Source organism: Hyla sarda, chromosome 1 (genome assembly GCF_029499605.1).
Source record: "Hyla sarda isolate aHylSar1 chromosome 1, aHylSar1.hap1, whole genome shotgun sequence".
NCBI lineage: Eukaryota > Metazoa > Chordata > Amphibia > Anura > Hylidae > Hyla > Hyla sarda.
In genome coordinates, this window is record NC_079189.1 from 315,135,269 (window position 1) to 315,162,578 (window position 27,310).

The following is a 27,310-nucleotide window of genomic DNA, read 5'->3' on the forward strand; positions in this document are numbered from 1 at the left end:
CTGTCTCCTCATACAGCATCTCTCCCTACATGTCCCCTCATTCATAGTATCCATACCATGACTGTCTCCTCATACAGCATATCTCTCCCTACATGTCTCCTCATTCATAGTATCCATACCATGACTGTCTCCTCATACAGAATCTCTCCCTACATGTCTCCTCATTCATAGTATCCATACCATGACTGTCTCCTCATACAGAATCTCTCCCTACATGTCTCCTCATTCATAGTATCCATACCATGACTGTCTCCTCATACAGCACATCTCTCCCTACATGTCCCCTCATTCATAGTATCCATACCATGACTGTCTCCTCATACAGCATATCTCTCCCTACATGTCTCCTCATTCATAGTATCCATACCATGACTGTCTCCTCATACAGCATATCTCTCCCTACATGTCTCCTGATTTACAGCATCCATACCATGACTGTCTCCTCATACAGCATATCTCTCCCTACATGTCTCCTCATTCATAGTATCCATACCATGACTGTCTCCTCATACAGCACATCTCTCCCTACATGTCTCCTCATTCATAGTATCCATACCATGACTGTCTCCTCATACAGCACATCTCTCCCTACATGTCTCCTCATTCATAGTATCCATACCATGACTGTCTCCTCATACAGCATATCTCTCCCTACATGTCTCCTCATTCATAGTATCCATACCATGACTGTCTCCTCATACAGCATATCTCTCCCTACATGTCTCCTCATTCATAGTATCCATACCATGACTGTCTCCTCATACAGCACATCTCTCCCTACATGTCCCCTCATTCATAGTATCCATACCATGACTGTCTCCTCATACAGCATATCTCTCCCTACATGTCTCCTCATTCATAGTATCCATACCATGACTGTCTCCTCATACAGCATATCTCTCCCTACATGTCTCCTCATTCATAGTATCCATACCATGACTGTCTCCTCATACAGCATCTCTCTCCCTACATGTCCCCTCATTCATAGTATCCATACCATGACTGTCTCCTCATACAGCATATCTCTCCCTACATGTCTCCTCATTCATAGTATTCACACCATGACTGTCTCCTCATACAGCATATCTCTCCCTACATGTCTCCTCATTCATAGTATCCATACCATGACTGTCTCCTCATACAGCACATCTCTCCCTACATGTCCCCTCATTCATAGTATCCATACCATGACTGTCTCCTCATACAGCACATCTCTCTCCCTACATGTCTCCTCATTCATAGTATCCATACCATGACTGTCTCCTCATACAGCATCTCTCCCTACATGTCCCCTCATTCATAGTATCCATACCATGACTGTCTCCTCATACAGCATATCTCTCCCTACATGTCTCCTCATTCATAGTATCCATACCATGACTGTCTCCTCATACAGAATCTCTCCCTACATGTCTCCTCATTCATAGTATCCATACCATGACTGTCTCCTCATACAGCATATCTCTCCCTACATGTCTCCTCATTCATAGTATCCATACCATGACTGTCTCCTCATACAGCACATCTCTCCCTACATGTCCCCTCATTCATAGTATCCATACCATGACTGTCTCCTCATACATCATATCTCTCCCTACATGTCCCCTCATTCATAGTATCCATACCATGACTGTCTCCTCATACAGCATATCTCTCCCTACATGTCCCCTCATTCATAGTATCCATACCATGACTGTCTCCTCATACAGCATATCTCTCCCTACATGTCTCCTCATTCATAGTATTCACACCATGACTGTCTCCTCATACAGCATATCTCTCCCTACATGTCTCCTCATTCATAGTATCCATACCATGACTGTCTCCTCATTCAGCATATCTCTCCCTACATGTCCCCTCATTCATAGTATCCATACCATGACTGTCTCCTCATACAGCATATCTCTCCCTACATGTCTCCTCATTCATAGTATTCACACCATGACTGTCTCCTCATACAGCATATCTCTCCCTACATGTCTCCTCATTCATAGTATCCATACCATGACTGTCTCCTCATACAGCACATCTCTCCCTACATGTCCCCTCATTCATAGTATCCATACCATGACTGTCTCCTCATACAGCACATCTCTCTCCCTACATGTCTCCTCATTCATAGTATCCATACCATGACTGTCTCCTCATACAGCATCTCTCCCTACATGTCCCCTCATTCATAGTATCCATACCATGACTGTCTCCTCATACAGCATATCTCTCCCTACATGTCTCCTCATTCATAGTATCCATACCATGACTGTCTCCTCATACAGAATCTCTCCCTACATGTCTCCTCATTCATAGTATCCATACCATGACTGTCTCCTCATACAGAATCTCTCCCTACATGTCTCCTCATTCATAGTATCCATACCATGACTGTCTCCTCATACAGCACATCTCTCCCTACATGTCCCCTCATTCATAGTATCCATACCATGACTGTCTCCTCATACAGCATATCTCTCCCTACATGTCTCCTCATTCATAGTATCCATACCATGACTGTCTCCTCATACAGCATATCTCTCCCTACATGTCTCCTGATTTACAGCATCCATACCATGACTGTCTCCTCATACAGCATATCTCTCCCTACATGTCTCCTCATTCATAGTATCCATACCATGACTGTCTCCTCATACAGCACATCTCTCCCTACATGTCTCCTCATTCATAGTATCCATACCATGACTGTCTCCTCATACAGCACATCTCTCCCTACATGTCTCCTCATTCATAGTATCCATACCATGACTGTCTCCTCATACAGCATATCTCTCCCTACATGTCTCCTCATTCATAGTATCCATACCATGACTGTCTCCTCATACAGCATATCTCTCCCTACATGTCTCCTCATTCATAGTATCCATACCATGACTGTCTCCTCATACAGCACATCTCTCCCTACATGTCCCCTCATTCATAGTATCCATACCATGACTGTCTCCTCATACAGCATATCTCTCCCTACATGTCTCCTCATTCATAGTATCCATACCATGACTGTCTCCTCATACAGCATATCTCTCCCTACATGTCTCCTCATTCATAGTATCCATACCATGACTGTCTCCTCATACAGCATCTCTCTCCCTACATGTCCCCTCATTCATAGTATCCATACCATGACTGTCTCCTCATACAGCATATCTCTCCCTACATGTCTCCTGATTTACAGCATCCATACCATAAATGTCTCCTAATACAGAACATTTCTCCATACAAGTCCCCTCTTTCCCAACATCCATACCATGTCTCCTCATTCACACAACAGACAACATGTCATTCCTCTTATACAGAACTCCCCATACACACATTTCGCTTATATAGAGGTCCCTCCTTATACATCATCCAGTACAATACTCATGGCCAAGACATGCACACAACCTTCACGTTTAGCCTGACTGTTGTAGATCGTTCTAGTCTGCACACAGCAGTATAATAACTAGCCCCGCCCCATTTCTGCCGGTCACATGACCACACTGTAGTGACCATCCTGTTCCTTTCCTGAATGCGGAACTGCAGAAGTGTATGTTGTTTCCGGGGGGTTATGTGGCGGTGACACTGGTTCCCACGTGCAGCAGGACGTATTTATGTTTCCCTTCGTTACTTCCTGTCAGACCCCATGTGCAGCAGGCTGTTAGGATATCATCTGTCAGGTAACATATGTAAAGTATACTAGGGGATATGACGGCTTTATACAGGACAGTGAGCAGCAGCCAGTGGCTCGTGAGACACCACAACTCTCAGCATGCCTTAGTAGCCACGTTGTGCTGTGCTAGCCCAGTGTCTTTGCTGCCTGCTTTATGTTTGGGTATGCACACGTTTTTATCATGTCACTTATCTCTTTGTATATGAGGAGGTGTCAGTGTTTGGCAGGCAGCAGTTCACTATTCTTTTTAAATTATTCCATCTGTTATTTTTTACTTTGTTTATATGTTTTGTGCTGTGTTATGGATTTCCTGCTTTTACAGTCCAGCCCCCTAGCAATAAGGAAAATGTTTGTTTGTAAAGGATTTATGAGTACAGGGCTACGTTATGAGTATATGGAGGTTCCATGCATGAAAAGAAAATATGGACATGAAGCCAGACCTGGAATCTGGAGATGTGTTCTTTATTGTAATGTACTTTATTATAATGTCAGCATCTATATCATATATATGGAATGTACAGTATATAAGAAACAACAGTGCTATATAAAAGCCCCAAATCATGCTAAAGAAACAAACAAATATACAGTGTGTGTTTATATGATAAGCTATGGACAGCGCTTCAGAATGTGGGTGCCATAATGAACTATATATGAAGAAATATGGTTGACAGTGGCAGAAGAGAAAAACAACGGGGGTGGGAGTGAGAGGTTTGATTAACACCAGAGGATAATAGCTGAAAAGGAAAAAAAAAATTATAAAAAAACGGAAGAGAGAGAAAGAAGGGAAACATTATAAGGATTTGAATTTTTATATAATGTTGAATATAATTAATTGGAACCTGGTTATAGTATGACCAGCACCACAGTATTAAGGTAAAACTATTCTGAACTTTTTTCAAGCCTTTAAAGAATAACATTGTGACAACATAAATGTGAAACTGCCCAGGACATGGAAGAAAGCGCTGTCCACTGCTTAGGCTGCATTCACACCTCATTTTCAGCCTACAGTTGCCGGATCCGGTTGGGGGAGGGGAAAACCGGGCACTCCCGTACCCCAGCTGGACCGGCGCTGAAATCCATTTACTTTAATGAGCCGACCGGAGTCGAGCATTTTTGACCCGTATCCAGTTTTGTGACCGGACCTAAAACCGTAGTATTCTACGGTTTTAGTTCCGGTCAGGAAACCGGATACAGGTCAAAAATTGGCCCTTATGTATAGTTGTTGCATCCTATATCTGTATTGGGATATTTAGTTTTTTTTTGTTATCTCCTTCTATCCTTGAAACCAAGTTAATGTAAGGTTCTCTATTTTCTAAAAGGAGATGTTTGTGGTAGTCTGTTAAAGTCCCATTGCAGTAATATAAGTCATATCTGACTGTGTTCAGAGGAGCATGTTGACCCCCTTTTGCACAAACTTTTGGAGGGTGTTATAGGACACAAACTTCACCGATGGCATCTTCTAGCTATATATTAGTGTACCTAGAAAGAAAGGACGGGTCACTCACCACTATGCCGGTAAAAAAAATCTCTTTATTCTTCAATCTTTAAAATCGTCTCATGACAAAGTTACAGATGCAGACAGGTGGGGAGCTGTGCAGGGACGCGAGAGGACAAAGACGATTGCTCCGTTTTGTTCCCGGGGAACTTCTTCTGGTCTCTTCTGCTTCCATTACATCGCAGGTGAACTAAATACAAGTGAGTAGGGGAGGGGAGGGGCTACCACCTTACACCTTGAACACCTTTTGTGCATATAAATAAAGTTTTTACATTTAGTAAAATGGAAAAAATACATATTAAAAACAATTCTTTTACGATCTACATAAAGGGGCTAAATTGCGGTATCCTGTGATGATTATTTGCTCGTGTTTGATGGAAATAAGGGTATCAAAGAACATTTTTTTTATCTCCTCCATAAACTGCTGTGAATTTCCTAAATACTGTTAACATGATGAATATGAAATTATCAGCAGTTTATGGAGGAGATAGATAGATATAATAGAGTTCCTTGATATCCTTATTTCCATCAAACACGAGAAAATAATCATCACAGGATACCGCAAACCCATAGCTAAAAATACACTATGACACTTTGACAGTTCACACCCCATTCAAATGAAAAAAGGTTTACCATACAGCCAGTTCATAAGACTTCAACGAATTAATACGCTAGAAATAGATTATCAAAAACAAGCTGAAGATCTAAAAAATCGTCTGAGACAGAAAATATTATACAACAGGCATACAATAAAGCACCAAAATTTAAAAGAGAGGAGCTATTAAAAATAAAGAAACAGAACATTAATAATCATACAGACAGGGATATACATAGGTTTTCTCTTTCTCTAATACACCACTTAACAACATTATCAAACAAGCGATATACAGGAATTGGAATATTATAGAACAAGATAGCGATTTGAGCATAAGAGCCAGGAACAAACCCATTATTACTTTTAAGCGCAATCGCACAGTAGGGGATTTGTTTAAGAAAATTCAAGGGAAAAACGCATTGAAAACGCAAGCATCCCGCACCAACTGGCTGACCAAATCTAAAGTGACATGGAACCATGCATGTGGCCAATGCGCTTATTGCCACCCAAAATATGAACACTAGCTTCATTAGATTAGGAGGGACAGAAATTCGCATAGAGCAGTTTATCACATGTAAGACCTGTTACGTAGTATATTGCATTTGTTGCCCATGTGACATGTTTTACATTGGAAAGACGAAGCGTCATATGTTTACCCGGATTCGGGAACACCTGTACTCCCTGAATACAGGGAAAGGTGTCCCGAAATGAATTAAACATGTCACTGAGGTCCACGATGGTAACGCGAGGGTCCTCAAGTTCTTCAGCATATACCCGCTCAGAAAAATAGAAGGGATAGAGACAACAGATTAAATATGAAACTAGATGGATCTTGCGTACGGGGGCCTTAGGTCCAGGGGGTTTGAATGACAGGGCTGAATTCAGACCCTTTTATGTAGATCGTAAAAGAATTGTTTTTAACATGTAATTTTTCCATTTTACTAAATGTAAAAACTTTATTTGTATGCACAAAAGGTGTAAGGTGGTAGCCCCTCCCCTACTCGCCTGTATTTAGTTCACCTGCAATACAGAGGAAGCAGAACAAAACGGAGCCGTCGTCTCTGTCCTCTCGTGTCCCTGCACAGCTCCCCACCTGTCTGCGTCTGTAACTTTGTCATGAGATGATTTTAAAGATTGAAGAATAAAGAGTTTTTTTTTTTTTTTTTTTCAACCGACATAGTGGCGAGTGACCCGTACACTAATGTGAGTTGCTGCAAGTCTACAGGACATAGAGAACCACCCAGCCGCATTAACCAGACACTTGTAACCTGTATTCATGGAGAAAATCACCAGATAACACACCACTGCAATCTACAGTTCAGTTGTGCCTGACTTTTTTTCTTCTTACGCATATATATATATATATATATATATATATATATATATATACTTGAAAACCTACTACCTGATACAATTCAGTTGTATTAATGACCTGTAAGTGCTTAGGAATACTTTCTGAAATGTATAGTTATCACTTATTGACTGCCGTATATGCAGCCATTAGAAAGTCAGGAACAGTAATAAACTGAGGAATCCTTGTTTGTGCAAAGATGCTGAGAAATGTCTATGCACTATATATATATATATTTTTCAATAAAGCAGAGGTTATTGCTGCACCCTATTTTTGGCTTAATCTGTATTGTTGAATTTTCTACAGAGCCACCTGCAAGATGTTTAATGATGAGGATGACCCGTGTGCCTATGAAGACGAACTGTACCGTGAAGAGTCTTCCAGTGACGAGAGCATTGACAGTGAGGTGGAGGCTTACCTTTATAGCCAGGTGCACTATTCCCAAAATGTCAGTGAGGAGAACATTGATGAACTAGATGATCAGAGGAAAGAGGATGTTGCTGCAGTGGAGATGCACAACTTGAAGACCGACTTTTGTAAAAGGACGTCTGTGATAGTGATCTCTGACAGTGATGACATAAGGGCTTCAGACTCTTCTGCAGTGGTCATTCTTTCTGATTGTTTAGAAGAAGACAGCGTATATAGTTCCAAAATTAAGAGTAAATTCTTGTCACCGATACAACGACCAGAGAATCAGTCAACTCCTAAAGCATTACCTGGAGGGAAAAAGTTTTCCAAACTGCAAGGGGCAAAGTCTCCACGCTCTGGAAAAAGTTACAAAGATGGGATTGTGCAGGAAGTTGTTGTGATTAGAGGAAGTTCAGAAGAGGAAAATTTGGAGATCAATGAAGAAGTGTTTCTAACATCTGATAGTGACCAAAGTGATGTGGAAAATTGGATGTTGTTGGGAAGTACAAGAGAAGATGGGGACACTAGCATTCAGCTGAATCTTAAAGGCAATAGATGTGGTTCCAGTGAAGGTTTGTGAAATTTTAAAATTGTATTGGAGGTCTCAGATACCTCTTAAGGGGGTAAAACGCAAATAAATAAGCATATATAGATAGAAATCAAAGGTAAAAAAAAAAAAAAAACTAATCTCGTTAAGAATAAGCTGGCAAAGGTTCAGTACGCTAAATGCTAATAAAGTATTTTAGTAAGTATTTTATCAGTGTTTTGTTTGTTCCTTTTAGCCCAAACCAGGAGTGGAACTAACATAGAGATGTTGTGATGGTGTCTTTTTAACGGAATACCCCATTAATAATTGTATTTTTAGGTAATACTAACGAGAAATGTATGAAATATCAAATCTAATTGGTAGGAGTTCAGCTCTAGGGACCCACCACATATCGAAAAAATTGGGGTTTCTATGATCTTGTTAAGAGTACTTTGCTGAATGTATTTATCCCTATATGCTTGGGCTGCTGCAAATAAGAGAGAGAAAAAAATCTCTCTCCTGTCCTCCCACTCAACACGGCACGTCACCCTGTGTCGACAGATAAGAACCATTTGGCCCATCTAGTCTGCCCAATAATCTGAATACTATGAATAGTCCCTGGCCCTATCTTATATGAAGGATAGCCTTATGCTTATCCCATGCTTGTTTAAACTCCTTCACTGTATTTGCAGTGACCACTTCTGCAGGAAGGCTATTCCATGCATCCACTACTCTCTCAGTAAAGTAATTCATCCTGATATTACTTCAGAAACCTTTGCCCCTCTAATTTAAAACGATGTCCTCTTGTGGTAGTCTTTCTTCTTTTAAATATGCTCTCCTCCTTTACCGTGTTGATTCCCTTTATGTATTTAAAAGTCCCTATCATATCCCCTCTGTCTCTTCTTTCTTCCAAGCTATATATGTTAAGGTCCTTTAACCTTTCCTGGTAAGTTTTATCCTGCAATCCATGTACTAGTTTAGTAGCTCTTCTTTGAACTCTCTCTAGAGTATCTATATCCTTCTGGAGATACGGCCTCCAATACTGCGCACAATACTACTAATGAGGTCTCACCAGTGTTCTGTACAGCGGCATGAACACTTCTCTCTTTCTACTGCTTATACCTCTCCCTATACATCCAAGCATTCTGCTATTGTTTCCTGTTGCTCTATTACATTGTCTTCCTACCTTTAAGTCTTCTGAAATAATTACTCCTAAATCCCTCTCATCAGATACTGAGGTCAGGACTGTGTCAAATAATCTATATTCTGCCTGAGGGTTTTTATGCCCCAGGTGCATTATCTTGCACTTATCCACATTAAATTTCAGTTGCCAGAGTTCTGACCATTCTTCTAGTTTGCCTAATTCCTTTTCCATTTGACAGATCCCTCCAGGAACATCAACCCTGTTACATATCTTTGTGTCATCAGCAAAAAGACATACCTTACCATCGAGACCTTCTGTAATATCGCTAATGAAGGTATTAAACAATATTGGTCCCCGTACAGATCCCTGAGGTACCCCACTGGTGACAAGACCTTGCTCTGAATATTCTCCATTGACTACAACCCTCTGTTGTCTGTCCCTCAGCCACTGCCTAATCCACTCAACAATATTGAAGTCCAAGCTCAATGACTGTAGTTTATTGATAAGTCTTCTATGTGGGACAGTGTCAAACGCCTTACTAAAATCCTTACACTCAGCTAATCGCCGGCCTCAGCGATGTCCCACCTCTGCTGGAGACTGGCAGAGCAGCATTGTAATATTTTGGGTCTGGCCTTCTTCCTGGTTCCTGGGCCTGATACATTACATTGCTGCTTAACACCGGCTGAGGTGGGACATCGCTGCGGCCAATGAACAGCAGAGTGCATTGTGACATGTTCTAGAAGCAAGAAGTAGTCCAGGGCAAAAGATAGAAGAGCGATATCACTGTAGTATCCCTCTTTTAAGTTTTTGAAACCAGGTGTCGACCAATGCAGAAACATTGAACCAACAGATTCAATGTTTCTGCAGATTCCACTTGGAAATGCATTGCAGTCTATGAAGACGGCGTGCTTCCGAGCAGTCCTAGTGCATCGGAATGCCCACCCGTTCTTTCCTCACATACATATTCCTCTGTGTGAACATAGCCTAAGAGAGTATGAGAGAAAGCTGTGACTCTTCGTTTCTGAGATAAATGGGCTAATTATAAGCCCTTGGGGGAGCTACTTTAGGATGCGGACAAATTTTTGCAGCGGAAAATCTGCACCAAATCGTGCAGTGGTTCTGCACCAGAATACACAACACAGCAGATTAATTCTAGGTTTCAACCTTTTATTTATAGTCTATACTAACCCCTTAAGGACAGTGGAGGTAAATGTATGTCCTGGTGCCCTGGTACTTAACACACCACGTACATACATTTACAGCCCACACCTAAAGCAAGCGCAGGAGCTGTGCTCTCTTCATGCACGGTGGGTTCCGCAGACAGGGATCTGCCAGTAATTGTAGAAATGGTAGAAATCAGTGATGCCTGCTATTACCCTTCAAGGTGCAATGATTAATACTGAGCATGGCATCTGCAGAATTATTGGAGCTCAGGGGGACTCATTGGACCACCTGCAAAGCAATAGTGGGGGTCTGATGAGTCAAGATGGCTGCTGGAGGTTCCCCTCACCTGCCTCCCAGCAACTCCACACCAGAGAAGTAGATCGCTGATATTACTTATCAGTGCTATTTTGTTAACGTTGAACTGGGTTTTTAATTTCCCCACAAAATAATTTTTGGGTTGCACCATACATTTTGGGATAAAGTCTAAAAGGTGCATTACAAAGTACAATTGGTCATGCGAAAAATAAGCCCTCATATGGGTCTGTAGATGGAAAAATAAGTTATGGCTCTTAGAAGACGAGGAGGAAAAAACAAAATGGCGAAAATTAAACTGGCTGTGTCCTTAACCCATTAAGGACCCGGCCATTTTTTGCACATCTGACCACTGTCACTTTAAGTAATAATAACTCTTAGATGTTTTTACTCTTCTTTCTGATTTAGAGAGTTTTTTCGTGACAAATTCTACTTTGTTAGTGGTAAAAAAATGTCGATACTTGATGAAAAATATGAAGAAAAATTTGAAAATGTAGCATTTTTTTTTTACTTTGAAGCTCTCTGCTTATAAGGAAAATGGACATTCCAAATAAATAATATATTGATTCACATATATAATATGTCTACTTTATGTTTGCATCATAAAGTTGACTTTTTTTTTACTTTTGGAAGACATCAGAGGGCTTCAAAGTACAGCAGCAATTTTCCACAAAATTTTCAAAATCAGAATTTTTCAGGGCAGTTTTGAAGTGGATTTGAGGGTCCTTCATATTAGAAATACCCCATAAATGACCCCATTATAAAAACTGCACCCCTCAAAGTATTCAAAATTAAATTTGGTAAGTGTGTTAACGCTTTAGGTGTTTCACAGGAATAGCAGCAAAGTGAAGGATAAAATTCAAAATCTTCATTTTTTACACTGGCATGTTCTTGTAGACCCAGTTTTTGAATTTTTACAAGGGGGTAAAAGGAGAGAAATCGCCCTAAAATTTGTAACCCAATTTCTCATGTGTATGTCAAGTGCTCTGTGGGTGCACTAGGGCCCCCCCCCCTTTGCATTCACGTCACATCATACGGGATGGAGCGCACTGGGCCTACTGTGCTTTGGGTAGGCAGCGGTCCCAAACAGGCTGTGACGTTACTGTGGAGCACAGTCTGCGTTCCACAGTACCGGAAGTTAAGCACACTGGAGCCACTGTATCATAGTTGTTCAGCGGTCATTTACATGGCGTCACTGTGGAGAGCAGACTGCGTTCCACAATTCCGGAAGTGACGCATCTTACTGCGCATATAAGCCATGGGACCCCGCTATGGAGTAGACGGCATCCTCGTGGCTCACACTGGAGTTTACATTCAAAGCTATATCAGATCGGAACAACTTATTTTCAATGGCACTGAATGTTTGGCTTCTGTCCCTTATTTTTGTATCTATTTGCAGTAGGTCTTGATGCAACATTGATCCCCCATTACTTGGTCCAGCATCTGGAAGGACCTGGCCCTATCTTTATACTGTTGCGTCTCCTACTTGTAATATCATTAGGTAAGCTGCGGTAGGGATCGACCGATTATCCGTATGGCCGATATAATCGGGCGATAATCACGATTTTGGGCATTATCGGTATCGGCAATTACCTTGCCGATAAGCCGATAATGCCCCGCCCGCCGCACCGCACCCCCGACCCACCGCACCGCGTCGCACCCCCCACCGTGATGCTGGGCGGTATACCGGTATGGATTTTTGCCCATACCGCTATACCGGTCGGGCCCCTCCCCCACCCTCAGAGTCAATAAAAAAATTAAACTTACCCGTAATGGGAGTGATCCGGCCATCCATCCTTACTTCCTGTAGTGTCCGGGGGGCATTCCGGGTGAAGAGTGAACCGGTCCGGGCTGTCCTTCTTCTCCACTCCGGGCAGGCTCCGGCCTAGTACACTGCATAGACGCCGCTACGCCGTGACGTCAGGTGCGTCGCTGCGCACGGGCGCCACTGCGCAGCGGCGTCTATGCAGCGTTACTAGGCCGGAGCCTGCCCGGAGTGGAGAAGATGACCGCCGGAGAAAGACGGCCCGGACCGGTTCACTCTTCACCTGGAACGCACCCGGACACTACAGGAAGGAAGGATGGATGGCCCGGACCACCCTGACAGGTAGGGGGAGAGAAGCGGGCGGCGGCGGCCTATGGCCCCGCAAAAGCCACTGCAGATCATTGATTTAAAGCGCCCGCTTTAAATCAATGATCTGCAGCGGTGTCGCAGGGGGTTAAATAGCCGATAACTTATACCGCAATATCGGCTATCGGCCCTAACCTGCACCGATTATCTGTATCGGCCCTAAAAAAACGATATCGGTCGATGCCTAAGCTGCGGCATATATACAGCCTGCTATCATGGTCCCCTTTTATTATTATCACTGTTGAACCCACTGTCATTATCTGACTTTTGTAGGCTTTTGGGACCCTCCAAACCCAGGTTGCATTATTAAAACTACTCAGGTCCCAGTGTCCTGATGGACCTGTTCTTTGCCACACGCCGCTCAGTTACTTCTGTGTATCACCACTAGGTAAGCGGTATCATTTTCTATTAATGGGTCCACTGACATCTTTGAAGGGCCTGCTAATTTTTGCTGAGGGAACTGTTTCAATTATAATTAGCTCTTGGCTCTTGATCTTAGTTTTCAGGATCAATGGGGGTCCCAGTGGTCAGACTCTCACCAACCAGCTGGTTATTCCCTATCCGGTAGAGAAGGATTTTTTTGGTTGCATATGTTTTGTGAACACCTAAAATGGCCCAGCTGAGCAGAATGGCAAAAAAAAAAAATAAAAAAAATACAATGCAGTGCATGTGTAATTCTGCCGAAAGAATGAACAGGTTCATTCTTTCATTGGATCAATTTCAACCATGGAATTCTCTGCAGAGTGAATGAGTCAGCAGAAGGCCCCTATACAACAATATTATGGTTCCCACAACTGAATTACAGAGTGTACGGTCCCTAGAGCCTAACACCCCCATCTCAGTGCCGTTTTCATCAGCTCTCTGCAATACTACAAGTAAGTTAATTTATTTTCAGCAGCAGTGACTGGTGAAAAAGCCACATCCCCAATGAAAATTTAAACAGCCATTTTACCCCCCCCCCCCCCCCCCAAAAATGAAATAACATTTGGTATCTGCGCATGCGTAAATGTCCGATCAAATTAAAATGTTAATGATTCTGTATGGTGAAGGGGAAAAAAATAAATCGCAAACTTTTTAAAATCAAATTAGTGCGTTGAAAATCCCTCTATTTTGCTGACCTATAACTTCATTTTTCCGTATAAGCGGCGGTATGAGGGCAAATTTTTGCATATATAAAACTTTTAATAAATTTTTTTTTTTATTCAATTTATTTAGAATAAAGTGTTAAAAAGCAGCAATTTTGGACTTTTGTTTTATGTTCACGCCGTTCAACGTATGGGATAATTAACATTAATATTTTAATAAATAAATATAATTAATACAATTTACATTTTTATTGGGGGAGGGGATTTTCAGTCGGCGCTAGGACCGCGCGGACACTGCAGTCTCCAATAGACTGCAATGTGTTCCGTGCGGATTTCTGCCTGAAGAAAGAGCAACCCCATTCTTCAGGCGGAAATTTCCAAGCGGATTTTCCATTCACAAATTCCGAAGTGTGTGAATTTGTGAACGGAAACCCATTCACTACACTATACATTTTAGCAAGCGGCATTTTCGCTGGTATTGCAGGCGGAAATTCCGTAGTCTGAACCTAGCCTAATAGTCCCCATTTGATTGCTAATACTGTTCAGTGCTATGCATAGGGCATAGCGCTGATCAGTGTTATCTGCTATCTTCTGCTCTGGTCTGCTCAATCTTAGACCAGAGCAGAAGACGCCGGAAGAAGGCAGTTGAAGGGACCTCCATCCACCATTTAAAGATGATCGGATCGCCGTGGCAGCACTGCAGGCGATTCAATCATGCATTTTTCTGACCTCACTCCCGCAGAGGGATTAATGGCAGACATCCGCGCGATCGCGTGTGTCTGCCATTACTGGCGGGTCCCTGGCTGCCATCAGCAGCCGGGAACTGCTGCATTTTCATTTGCACAGCCCATTGTTCCAAAAGTCTGTCAAATGCCAGTGGGGTGTAAATGCTCACTGCACCCCTTATTACATTATGTGAGGGGTGTAGTTTCCGACATAGGGTCACGTGTGTGTGTGTGTGTGGGGGGGGGGGGGTTCCACTGTTCTGGCACCACGGGGGGCTTTGTAAAAGCATATGGCCCCAGACTTCCATTCCAACCAAATTCTCTCTCCAAGAGCCTAATGGCGCTCCTTCTAAGCATTGTAGTTCACCCGCAGAGCATTTTACATCCACATATGAGGTATTTCCATACTCCGAAGAAATGGGTTTACAAATTTTGAGGGGCATTTACTCGTATAAACTCTTTGTAAATTTGGGGGAAAAAAATGCATTAGTGAAAAAAATAAAATAAATGTAATTTACACATCAGACTTTACCAAAAAGTCGTCAAACACCTGTGGGGTGTTAAGGCTCACTGTACCCCTTGTTACGTGCAATGAGGGGTGGTGTTTCCAAAATAGTATGCCATGTGTGTTATTTTTTTTTTTTTTTTTGGGGGGGGGGGGGCGGGGGCATGTTACATTAAGGAAGCCCCTATGGTGCCATAGGGGCTTCCTAAATGTGACAAGCCCCCCAAAAACCATTTCAGCAAAACTCACTCCAAAATCCCAATATCGCTCCTACGCTTCTGAGCCCTCTAATGCACCCACAGAGCTCTTTATATCCACACATGAGGTATTTCCTTACTCGAGAGAAATCGGGTTACACATTTGGGGGGGGGGGGGGTCATTTTCTCCTTTTACCCCTTGTAAAAATTCAAAAACTGGGTCATGTTAGTGTACAAAATGGAGATTTTGAATTTTCTCCTTCACTTTGCTGCTATTCCTGTGAAACACCTCCATTCATGTCTATGGGAGGGTGCGTAGTGCCTATTACCCCCCTTCCCATAGACATGAAGGGAGGGGGCGTGATGTCACAAGGGGTGCGTGGCGTTACGTCACGTCTCCAGTCCCGGAAACCTCCGGTTTCTGAGCCTTGAGATGCAGCTCCGCACATTATGCGGGTGCTGCAGGGAGATCACGGGGGTCCCAGCGGTGGGCCCCCCCTGTGATCAGACATCTTATCCCCTATCCTCTTGAATAGGGGATAAAATGTCTAAAGCCAGTATACCCCTTTTAAGTATCAGAATTTACCTTTTAAAAGGCAACATGAAAAGCTTATAGGGAAAGATTTATCATTGCTTTTTAGAGCATTTTTTTTGGTCTATGTTTTGGTGCAGTTTAGGTTCAAGCAACATATTTAGCGACTTTCATGCGTCTTTTCATATAGACAGTTTCACTCATTTTGCCTACCTATAGAACTTTTTTTCTTTTTGACCATGCGGTGGTCATGTTTTCATCATTTGCGACTTTGGTCAAAAGTTGCTATTTTGTGCGCAAAGATCCTTTTTTTATTTATTTTTTTTTAGGCGCAAAGCTACACCACCTACCAGTAGGCGTGAGAATAATTTCTAAAAATTTCTAAAAATGTCCCGGCAGGTCTGAAAGTAAGTAAAAACACCTAACCTGCCAAATTCAGGACCCGGGAAAGTGTCTACTTCCCGCCCTCACAAGCGTCTAGGAAAAGTGTATGTGGTAGAGCTTTTCCCACCACAGCAGAGCTGCGCAAAATTCATCATCCTGCTGCACCTTCTTGATAAATAAGATGAGCGCTAGTCACACCCACCACCCAAATAAGCGTGGGAAAATAGCCCTACCATAGACATTCTTTGATAAATCTGGGCCATATTACCTACAATAACCTGCTGCTGTGGATGTTACATAAATGGTGTAAAATGACCACCTCTGGCTGCTGTCAGCCCTGCGTCTATTGGACATTCATTTATGAAATATCCTATGGATTTGACATAAATGTCTAGATGGTATTACCCCTTTATTGTAGAACAATACAGATTTATTTCTGGTCTACTTACTGTATTATTATTATTATTCCTGCTAATCTTTGTGCACTTCAGTGTTTATAGTGCAAATCCTCTTGCACTTTGCAATGGCTTAAAGATGGTAAATGGGTAGATAACCTAAAATGGAAAAAAAAGCAAACCTCCTTTACCCTTATGTGAAAGCTATCCATATACTTAAAAGGAATGGCTTAAGAATCGGCAGTTGAAGTAGTCCTTATGGGGGAAATTTATCAAAACTCTTCCAGAGGAAAACATGCCCAGTTGCCCATAGCGACCAATCAGATCACTGCTTTCATTTTTAGAAAGGCCTGTGAAAAATGAAAGTGATCTGATTAGTTGCTATGGGCAACTTGACAACTTTTCCTCTACACATGTTTTGATAAATCTCCCCGTGTGTGTATGTGTATAATATATATATATATATAATTTTTTTTTTATATATATATAACCAAGTTACCAAATACTTTATGTAATACCTTTTTGAGACTTTTAAACTGCACTATGTAGGGAAATTTTTAGCTTCCAATCCACCCCAAAGAGTCTATTTGACTCTAAGTAAAGCAAATGCTGTGATTACCAGATGTCTTTTTGTTCCCTTTCTTTTAGTCTTTAGTTAAAATCCTGGTTACGTCTGGGAGCACTAATTCCAAACCACCCCCTGAGACACCCAGACATGCACTTGGCTTTGAGAGCAGTGACCAAGAACTACTAATGTTGTCAGTTAGTTTTAGCCTGCCCAAATAGTCCTCATTCTAGACATCCCTCCTGTGAAGGTAAGGTGACATTCAGATATGATGGGCACCCCTTAATCTTTATCTCTTGCATTAATAGTCTTGTTTAGGTCAGTAAATAAAGCTGTCCCTTTTATTAATAAATACAATTACAGCTAAATTCTAATATGTCCCTTACCCCCGTATGGTCCTTTTTAGTTTTAGTCCTGTAAGACGTTGTGCTCTATAACTCATTCATAGAGTTTTGTGGAAACCTGTTCACCCTTGTTTTGGTCTGAGATTGCTGGGTATGTGATTACAGATTATTATGGATATCAGAATGTGTGCCATCCGCCCCCTCCCATCCTTGTCTCCTAGAATACTTTGGTGTACTTACATTTTTGGGAATCTTATTCTTTCATAACATTTGTGATGCATTGTTCCAGCTTGCTGCATCCTGTGAGTGATGTGCGAGTGATGCTTTGGTTTAGATTTAAAAATATAGACATGGCATCTAACTGATTTCAGAGTTTAAGGGTTAAAAGCAATTCTAGGTTAATATAATCCCAGCAAAGCAGTTCTATTTGGAGAGCTTCCATTGGTATCCATAAAATTCACTGCTGGTTCAATTTCTATTAAGCTAGGTATAGCAATGAATAATGAATGTCTAGCCATATTAATCATCTTGAAAGTACCCTTTGAACTGCTGGAAATCATACTTTAATAAATCTGTCTGTATGATAGAAGAGGATTTCACCCATTATAAACCAATATTTGTTTGTACCCTCAATGACTGAGCGAGCAGTCATCCAGGCCGTGCAATGCTGTAATGAAGTGGTTAATAGGTCCCTTATGCTGCTTTGTTTGAATCCTAGGATTTGCCTGATTTTACATAATTATTCTAATTTGTTATTGGACATCTCTAAAATTTCAAATAGTGTTTCCATATTGTCTCTGCTATTTTTATTTCCCATACTAGAGGATTTCTAAAGATCTCTTCTCAAGACGTTTAAATACGTGGCTGACAATTATCAATGGATGTCTAGTGTAGTTGGTTTTCTCCACCCTTTTTGATGGTTTTGACCTGCGTGCAACCAATTTATCAAAGAGTCACAAGTACAAAGATGAATTTGGATGTTATCAGTACTTTGTACATTTAGTGTGGAGGTTTTTCTCTTGTCTCCTTTTTAGATGGTGTAGATTTGCTCCTCAATTTTTTTGTTCTTTGTACAAAAATGTTATAAATACACGACCACTGCATGGTCAAAAGGAAAAATGGTGTACCGCAAGATAACATTGGGGGAAAAATGTCTATTTGAAAAGTAGCACAAAAGGCATTACTATGTCATTAAGTGACGTCGTTTCCAACTAACTGCTGTTCTTTACCTGTACCCATCACTAAATGCTTAGGTGTACTCCTCTTTCCTAAAAAAAAATCTGTGATACATTACATTTATACAAATTGTGTTACCAGTGATACTATGATCATCATTATCATCATGTGCTTATGGAGACCTTGCAGTTTTCATTTTTTGTGTTTTTTTGCAGTCGAAAGTAAATACACCATGTTCGGGTTATTTTATAAAAAAAAAAAAAAAAAAAATGTAAAAAATGTTTTTGTGCCTGATGTTTTTTAAGTGCGGTTACTGCTGGTCCTCATTGCAATGTATATACATACTGGCCTAGATTTATCAAAATGTGTGAAAAAAAAGTGATTTTTCCCAAACCGACCAATCACAGCTCAGCTAACGAGCTGTGGTAAAGTGAAAGCTGAGCTATGATTGGTTGCTATGGGAAAATCACTCCCCCTCCTCCTCCTTTTTCTCACACAGTATGATAAATCTGGGCCACTGTGTGTGTGGGTGAGAGAGATTATAGAAGTAGTCCATAGAACATCTACCACATCGGTGCATAAGAGAATTTAACGTCTTTAATGACCGCCAATACGCCTTTTATTTTATTTATTTTTTATGGTGCCTAGGGGTTGAGCTTGCTGTACATGCGGCGGGTGCTGGCTGTCTCTTACAGCTGATACTTGTTGGCATCAAGACTTCAGTTTAATCCTGGCATGCTACAATCAATAGCAATCAGGGCATGCAGAGTGTACCTGTCAGGGGTCCCATTAGCACCCCTGCAACACAATAGCAGGGGGTTGATCTGTTACTATGGCAGCCGGAAACATTTTTTTTTTTTTTAATATTTTTTTTTTTTTTTTTAATGCCTGTGCCTGCCATGACAGATCTGCTTGTACAGCAGGGGTCTCAAACTGATGGCCCTCCTGATGTTGCAAAACTTCAACTCCAAGCATGCCTGGACAGTTGTTGGCTGCAGCGAATGGCTGTCGTGAATGCTGGGAGTTAAAGTTTTGCAACATCTGGAGGACCACCAGTTTGATCCCCCTGTTGTACAGTCTGAGGCACTAAAAAAGTAATATCTATTACTAATCTAAAAACAATAAACACATATGGTATCTCTACCTGTGGAAATGCAACTTGTAAATGGGAAATATCTATTAAATAGAGAATTTTTTTCCCCCTCACATTACAATCCAGAAAAACGAATAAAAATGCTCAATAGTACAGATTAAAACTACTGGCTAGCGTAAAAAATGATCCCTCGCACAGCTCTGTAGATGGAAAAAGTTATGGGGGCCAAAGCATATTAATTTTTTTTAATTTTTAATTTTATTTTTTTGTAAGTCCAAAATTTATATAAATTGGGCATTGCTCTAATCATACATTTTTTTTTTTTACTCCTCTTCTGACGACAAAAGGGTAAAAGTGAAACAAATCCTTAATTTTACATGATGTATAAACAACTTTTATCAGTTGTGAAAAGGTAAAACAATTTACAAAACAGATTGACACTTTAGTTATTCCCCCACATCTTTTATCCAGATATACTACAGACAATGGAAGTCCAACAACCGTTCTGGTTTGTCTTTAGCTGTGTAAAGAAAATTCAGCTCAGTCATTACCCATCCACCTTATACACCATATTTGTCATACTGTGGTGCTGGTCAGTAATAATGTTGTTTTCAAGTCATGTTTATGAGTGTACATTGAAAGTAGATACTGCACATTGATGTGCGGGCGGCGAGCTTTTCCCCTATTAGATAGCTTTTGTTAGGCTTCTTTCACACTACAAAATCCTCCGTTTTTAAACATCCGTAGGAAGATCCGTGTGAAAATCAGCTGAAAACGGCAGTAACAAAATCCTATACGACCGTTAGAAAATCCCATTGTAGTCTATGGGATTTTCTAATATCCGTATGAATCCATTATAGTCCGTTATTGATAACGGACGTTAGTTTGTTGCAGAAGATAGTTACGGAAGAAATAGTTCATGAATTATTTCTTCCTTAACAAACTAACGTCCGTTATCAATAACTGACTATAATGGATTCATACGGATATTAGAAAATCCCATAGACTACAATGGGATTTTCTAACGGTCGTATAGGATTTTGTTACTGCCGTTTTCAGCTGATTTTCACACGGATCTTCCTACGGATGTTTAAAAACGGAGGATTTTGTAGTGTGAACGAAGCCTTAGAATGAGCTGAAGTTTTAAGCAGTGTCTTATTTTTCTCCTCATGGCCTTCAGCCCAACCTGGTTTCTACTTCACTTTTACTGTGTGGAAAGCATTAGTTAGTACGGTACCTTTTTAAGTGTTCCCCACTATTCTCTTACTATTGCTTGCTTGTTGAACATGGATGAGAATGACAACATCCAATGGTATGTGTTTGCAAAAGCCTGATGTTGCATTTGAGCCTTTCCCAGCATATTAAAATTTTATATGCTCACCAAATGGATTAATCTTCATGCCTTAGCCTCTGCTCCCTACTTGCTGTGACATTCAAATAAGGGTGAATGATATTATCCCAATGGGTGTCTCATAAGGATTTTGTAAGATTGTATGATTTATGCCTTATGCTATTTCTTTTTTTATATACATAGGTTTAATATTCTATTAGAAGTTCAGTAACAAGGTATCACAATAAAACATCCAGTAGTTTTTTGTTTTTTTTTCACATTATAAGGCAATATCCCCACAAAGAAATTTGGGCTATGTTTTTTTAAGCACAGTTCCTTTTACAGCTGTAACAATTGTAGCCATAAAATTGTGATGTTTAGGTTACAAAATACTTCATAGTCCCAACTGACAATAACTGTTTTTGGGGCTAGAAAGTGGAAAAAAATGGCCTAAAAAAAATCCCAAAGCCAAAAGAAGTCTTAAAAACACCTGAAATTCTCCAAAGTCTTTTTGTCTCTAAGATAGGCTTTTTATTTTAGAGTTTTGAGAGCTTGTCTTTCGTGTAGTGAGTTTTATTTTCCTGTTTTTTTTTTTCTTTTTTTTTTTTTTTTTCTTTTACCTGCTTTTATTTTTAGGTACAAATAAATTAGAATTTTTTATTTTTTTTGTTATGGTGTTCACCATAGAGCATAAATAACATTTGTTTCTGTTTATAAGGGTCAGTAAACTCTATGGGGATGATTTATCAAAACCTGTGCAGAGGATTCATTTTTATCAAGGCCTCTGAAAAATGAAAGTGATCTTAGTGGTTGCTATGGGCAACTGTGCAACTTTTCCTTTGCACAGGTTTTGATAAATCTCCCCCTATGGCTATACCAAATATGTAAATAGGGAGATTTATCAAAACCAGTGCAAAGGAAGAGTGGTGCAGTTGCCCATAGCAACCGAGCAGTTTACTTTTGTTTTTAGAAAAAGACCTTTGAAAAATAAAAGCTATAGCTATCTTGTTGCTATAGGAAACTGCAACACGCTTCTACACAGGTTCTGATAAATCTGCCCTAAAACTCACTGAGCCTCCTCTATGCTTCACAGTAGGTATAGTGTTTTTTATTCTTTGTAGGCTTCATTTTTGTCTGCGAGCTGATGTGACTTGCCAAAAGGCTCCAGTTTTGTCTTCCAAAGAACAAGCTACAAAGCTTCTGGGAGAATGTCCTTTGCTTTTTGGCAAGTCACGTTACCTTTTATTTTAGAAATGTATCAAAACTTGTGCAGCGAAAAAGGTGACTAGTTGCCAACAGCAACCAATCAAATTGCTTCTTTGATTTTTAAAAAAGCCTCCAAAAAATAAAAGCAATTTGGTTGCTATGGGCAACGGGTCAACTTTTTCTCTCCCCAGGTTTTGATCGTATATGGGGGAGAGGAAAAGTTGCAGAGTTGCCCATAGCAACCAATCAGATCGCTTTTTTCATTTTTCACAAGCCTTTTTAAAAATGAAAGAGGAGATCTGATTGGTTGCTATGGGCAACTCAGCAACTTTTCCTCTGGACAGGTTTTTGATAAATATCCCCCTATATCTTTGCAAATGCAAAAATGAAGCATACAAAGAAAAGAACGCTGTCTACCATGAAGCCAGATGGAGGAGGCTGGGTTATGTTTTGGAGCTGCTTTGCAGGATCTGGCACAGGGTGTCTTGAATCACTACAGGGAGCAAAATGTGCTGCATGCTGTCATGAAGCTTGGTCTTGCTCGCAGGTCATAGGTCCTCCAACAGGATAATGGGGGAGATTTATTAAAACCTGTCCAGAGGAAAAGTTGCTGAGTTGCCCATAGAAACCAATCAGATGGCTTCTTTCACTTTTGAAAAGGCCTCTGAAAAATGAAAGAAGAGATCTGATTGGTTGCTTTGGGAATTCAGTAATTCGTGCAGTGGGGGCGTGGCTTAGTGACTCTGTTAGGATCTATTTCTCCCTGTGATCAGTCAACTCCAGCAGTGTTGCTTAGCAGACAGATTTAATTCCTATGTATCGATACAGATGGATGTTCTCTTACATGCAGAAAAATACAGCTCCGCAGAAGAAAATCATACCCCAAAATAGATTACAGCCCTTTTATATGGCAAAACTCTAAGTGTGAGCTTATTGGCTAAGGAACCCTGGTGGATAATGGTGTATAACTTTATTACCAATCACAGGGTTCCTTTTACACTTTCTTCCTTTATCATAGAAAAAGCTTGTTATCCAACAAAAACCTCATTATTTACCAAGGTCATTTGGATAGTTTGAGCATCACTGGGTGCTGGCCAGGACTAAGACAATGGTTAATTGAAATTAGATGAAACCGACCAACACCATCTAAAGTTAGACATCTACACAGAGAACATGTATATCAAAATATAATTTTACCAACAGAGTCCACTTCACTAGGATGTGGAGTCACAGACAATGAATATGTAAATTGAGACAATGAAGCCCTGCCCTCTGTGAAGCCCCACCCCCACTACGCGAGTTCCTGAATTCAGCAGTGGATCTTCTGGGGGACATATCTCAGGACATACTGGACATATTTAAGGAAGTGACCCCTCGTTGGACTCCTGTTCACCCACACTATAAGCCAGTGTATAAGGTTTAGTGTGGTGAATGGGCTGACTGTTTACTTTTAAGACCCAGGAAGAGCTAAACACTTGACTATGCTGAAGCACCCTTCTATGAGCCCTAATCTAAATCCTATTGAACATCTGTGGAAGGAGCTGAAACATGCAGTCTGGAGAAGACACCTTCACACCTGAGACATCTGGAGCAGTATCTTATAAGGAGTGGGTCAAGATACCTGGAGAAAAGTGCAGAAGTCTCATTGACAGTTACAGAAATCACTTGTTTGCAGTGACTGGCCCAAAATATCAAGTTCAGGGACCATCATTTTAGTCCAGGACAGTTTCTTTATTTTGTTCAAAAATGATTCTGTAGAACGACAATATACAAGCAATGAGTTTCATCAGTTAATTTTCAGTACATTTTTATTTATTATTACTTAAGTCAGTTTCAAGTTATTTCAGGAGCATTGTGTCTTTTTCTGCCTTTTAACCCCTTAAGGACCGGGGGTTTTTGCATTTTCGTTTTTTGCTCCTTGCCTTTAAAAAATCATAACTCTTTCAATTTTGCACCTAAAAATCCATATGATGGCTTATTTCTTGCGCCATCAATTCTACTTTGTAATGACGTCAGTCATTGTGCCCAAAAACCTACGGTGAAACGTAAAAAAAAATCAGTGCGACAAAATTGAAAAAAAAAACCCGCAGTTTTGTAACTTTTGGGGGCTTCAGTCTCTACGTAGTAGATTTTTCGGTAAAAATGACACCTTATCTTTATTATGTAGGTCCATACGATTAAAATGATACCCTACTTGTATAGGTTTGATTTTGTCGCACTTCTGGAAAAAATCATAACTTCATGCAGGAAAATTAATAGGTTTAAAATTGTCATTTCTGACCTCTATAACTTTTTTATTTTTCCGTGTATGGGGCGGTATGAGGGCTCATTTTTTTGCGACGTGATCTGAACTTTTTAACGGTAGCATTTTTGCATTGATAGGACTTATTGATCGCTTTTTATTCATTTTTTTCATGATATAAAAAGTGACCAAAAATGCACTATTTTGGACTTTGGAATTTTTTTGCGCGCACGCCATTGACCGTGCGGTTTAATTAAGGATATATTTTTATAATTCAGACATTTCCGCACGCGGCGATACCATATGTTTTTATTTTTATTTACAGTTTTTTTTTTATGGGAAAATGGGGTGATTTAAACTTTTAATAGGGAAGGTTTTAAATGATATTTATTCACTTCTTTTTTTTTCACTTTTTTTTCACTTTTTTTTTGCAGTGTTATAGGTCCCATAGGGGGCTATAACTCTGCACACACTGATCTTCATCATTGATCACTGGTTTCTCATAAGAAACCAGTGATCGATGATTCTGCCGCTTGACTGCTCATGCCTGGATCTCAGGCACTGAGCAGTCATTCGGCGATCGGACAGCGAGGAGGCAGGTAGGTTTCCCCGCGGCTATCCCGAACAGCCCACTGAGCTAACCGGCATGGTTTCAGTTTCACTTTAGACGCGGCGTTGAACTTTGAACGCCGCGTCTAAAGGGTTAATAGCGCGCGGCACATCGATCAATGCCGCGCGCTATTAGCCACGGGTCCCGGCCGTTGTTAGAGGCCGGGCCAGACCCGCTATGACGCGGGGCCACGCCGTGGCCCCGCGTTATAGATCGGGAGCGGACACATGACGTTCCAGTACGTAAGGGGTTAAAGAGTCAGGGATGTGGAAATCCTATAGCCCGACGCCCGGGACAAGTAGTTTTGGGTGCCGGGCAGGTGAATTGTTTATAGATTTAGCCCTGTATCGGGCTAGCAGGGAGAGACAAACTTCCCCCTTATTTTTCTTTAATGCCGGTGTGAGGCGCAGGAGCGGGTATAAGTCTGCACCTCACACCGGCTCAGAGTGTATGGAGGGGGCGGCGGCCTCCAGCTGACTGCAGAGTCCCCCTTTATCTCCCCTCCCGGAGGATGGAGCTCAGAAGACACAGCAGGGGAGAGAGAGGATGTTGACAGCTCCGTGCACAGCTCCATCCCCCACACACAGCTCTATCCCTCCCCCTCCCCCTGCTCTGTCTAGACAGGACCTAATCCACCACTGGAGGTTGCTAGTTTGCACGGGGAAAACACAGAGCAGGGGGGAGAGAGGAGAGGACGGAAATCTCACCTCACACCGGCCGGGACTACAGCTCTGATGTCCACTCATGGCGGCTCAGGTGAGGAGGCAGAGAATACAGGCGGCGGCAGGAAGGGAGGTTGTATATGTATGGTGTGAGTGTATGTGTGATGTGTATATGTAATGTATGATGGGGGAGGATGGTGTATATCAGTATTTCCCAACCAGGGTGCCTCCAGCTGTTGCAAAACTATAACTCCCAGCATGCCCTGGGCATGCTGGGAGTTGTAGTTTTGCAACAGCTGGAGGCACCCTGGTTGGGAAACACTGGTGGATATGTATGGTGTGAGTGTATGTGTGTATGATGTCTATGTGTGATGTGTATGTAATGTATAATGTGTGTATAATGTCTGTGTGTGATGTGTATGTAATGTATAATGTGTGTATAATGTCTGTGTGTGATGTGTATGTAATGTATAATGTGTGTATAATGTCTGTCTATGTGTGATGTGTATAATGTATAAGTGTATGTATGTAATGTATAATGTGTGTATGATGTCTGTGTGTGATGTGTATGTAATGAATAATGTGTGTATGATGTCTGTGTGTGATGTGTATGTAATGTATGATGTGTGTATAATGTATAAGTGTGATATGTATGTAATGTATAATGTGTGTATAATGTCTGTGTGTGATGTGTATGTAATGTATGATGTGTGTATAATGTATAAGTGTGATATGTATGTAATGTATAATGTGTGGATAATGTCTGTGTGTGATGTGTATGTAATGTATGATGTCTAAGTGTGATGTGTATGTAATGTATAATGTGTGTATAATGTCTGTCTATGTGTGATGTGTGTGTAATGTATAATGTGTGTATGATGTCTGTCTATGTGTGATGTGTATGTAATGTATAATGTGTGTATGATGTCTGTCTATGTGTGATGTGTATGTAATGTATAATGTGTGTATGATGTCTATGTGTGATGTGTATGTAATGTATGATGTGTGTATAATGTATAAGTGTGATGTGTATGTAATGTATAATGTGTGTATAATGTCTATGTGTGATGTGTATGTAATGTATAATGTGTGTATGATGTCTGTCTATGTGTGATGTGTGTGTGTAATGTATAATGTGTGTATGATGTCTGTCTATGTGTGATGTGTATGTAATGTATAATGTGTGTATAATGTCTGTCTATGTGTGATGTGTATAATGTATAAGTGTATGTATGTAATGTATAATGTGTGTATGATGTCTGTGTGTGATGTGTATGTAATGAATAATGTGTGTATGATGTCTGTGTGTGATGTGTATGTAATGTATGATGTGTGTATAATGTATAAGTGTGATATGTATGTAATGTATAATGTGTGTATAATGTCTGTGTGTGATGTGTATGTAATGTATGATGTGTGTATAATGTCTAAGTGTGATATGTATGTAATGTATAATGTGTGGATAATGTCTG

General features: G+C 40.8%; 1 protein-coding gene across 1 annotated transcript in view; it reads left to right on the top strand.

Annotated features, from left to right (window-relative positions):
- Positions 1-3,689: 3,689 nt before the first annotated feature.
- The window catches only part of ZCCHC7 (zinc finger CCHC-type containing 7), a 280,450-nt gene continuing 256,829 nt past the window's right edge, over positions 3,690-27,310 (top strand). The window contains exons 1-2 of the mRNA XM_056518293.1: positions 3,690-3,823; positions 7,409-8,082. Of these exons, the coding sequence (XP_056374268.1) occupies positions 3,816-3,823; positions 7,409-8,082 (682 nt within the window). The 5' untranslated portion in view covers positions 3,690-3,815. The remainder of the gene's footprint in view (positions 3,824-7,408; positions 8,083-27,310) is intronic.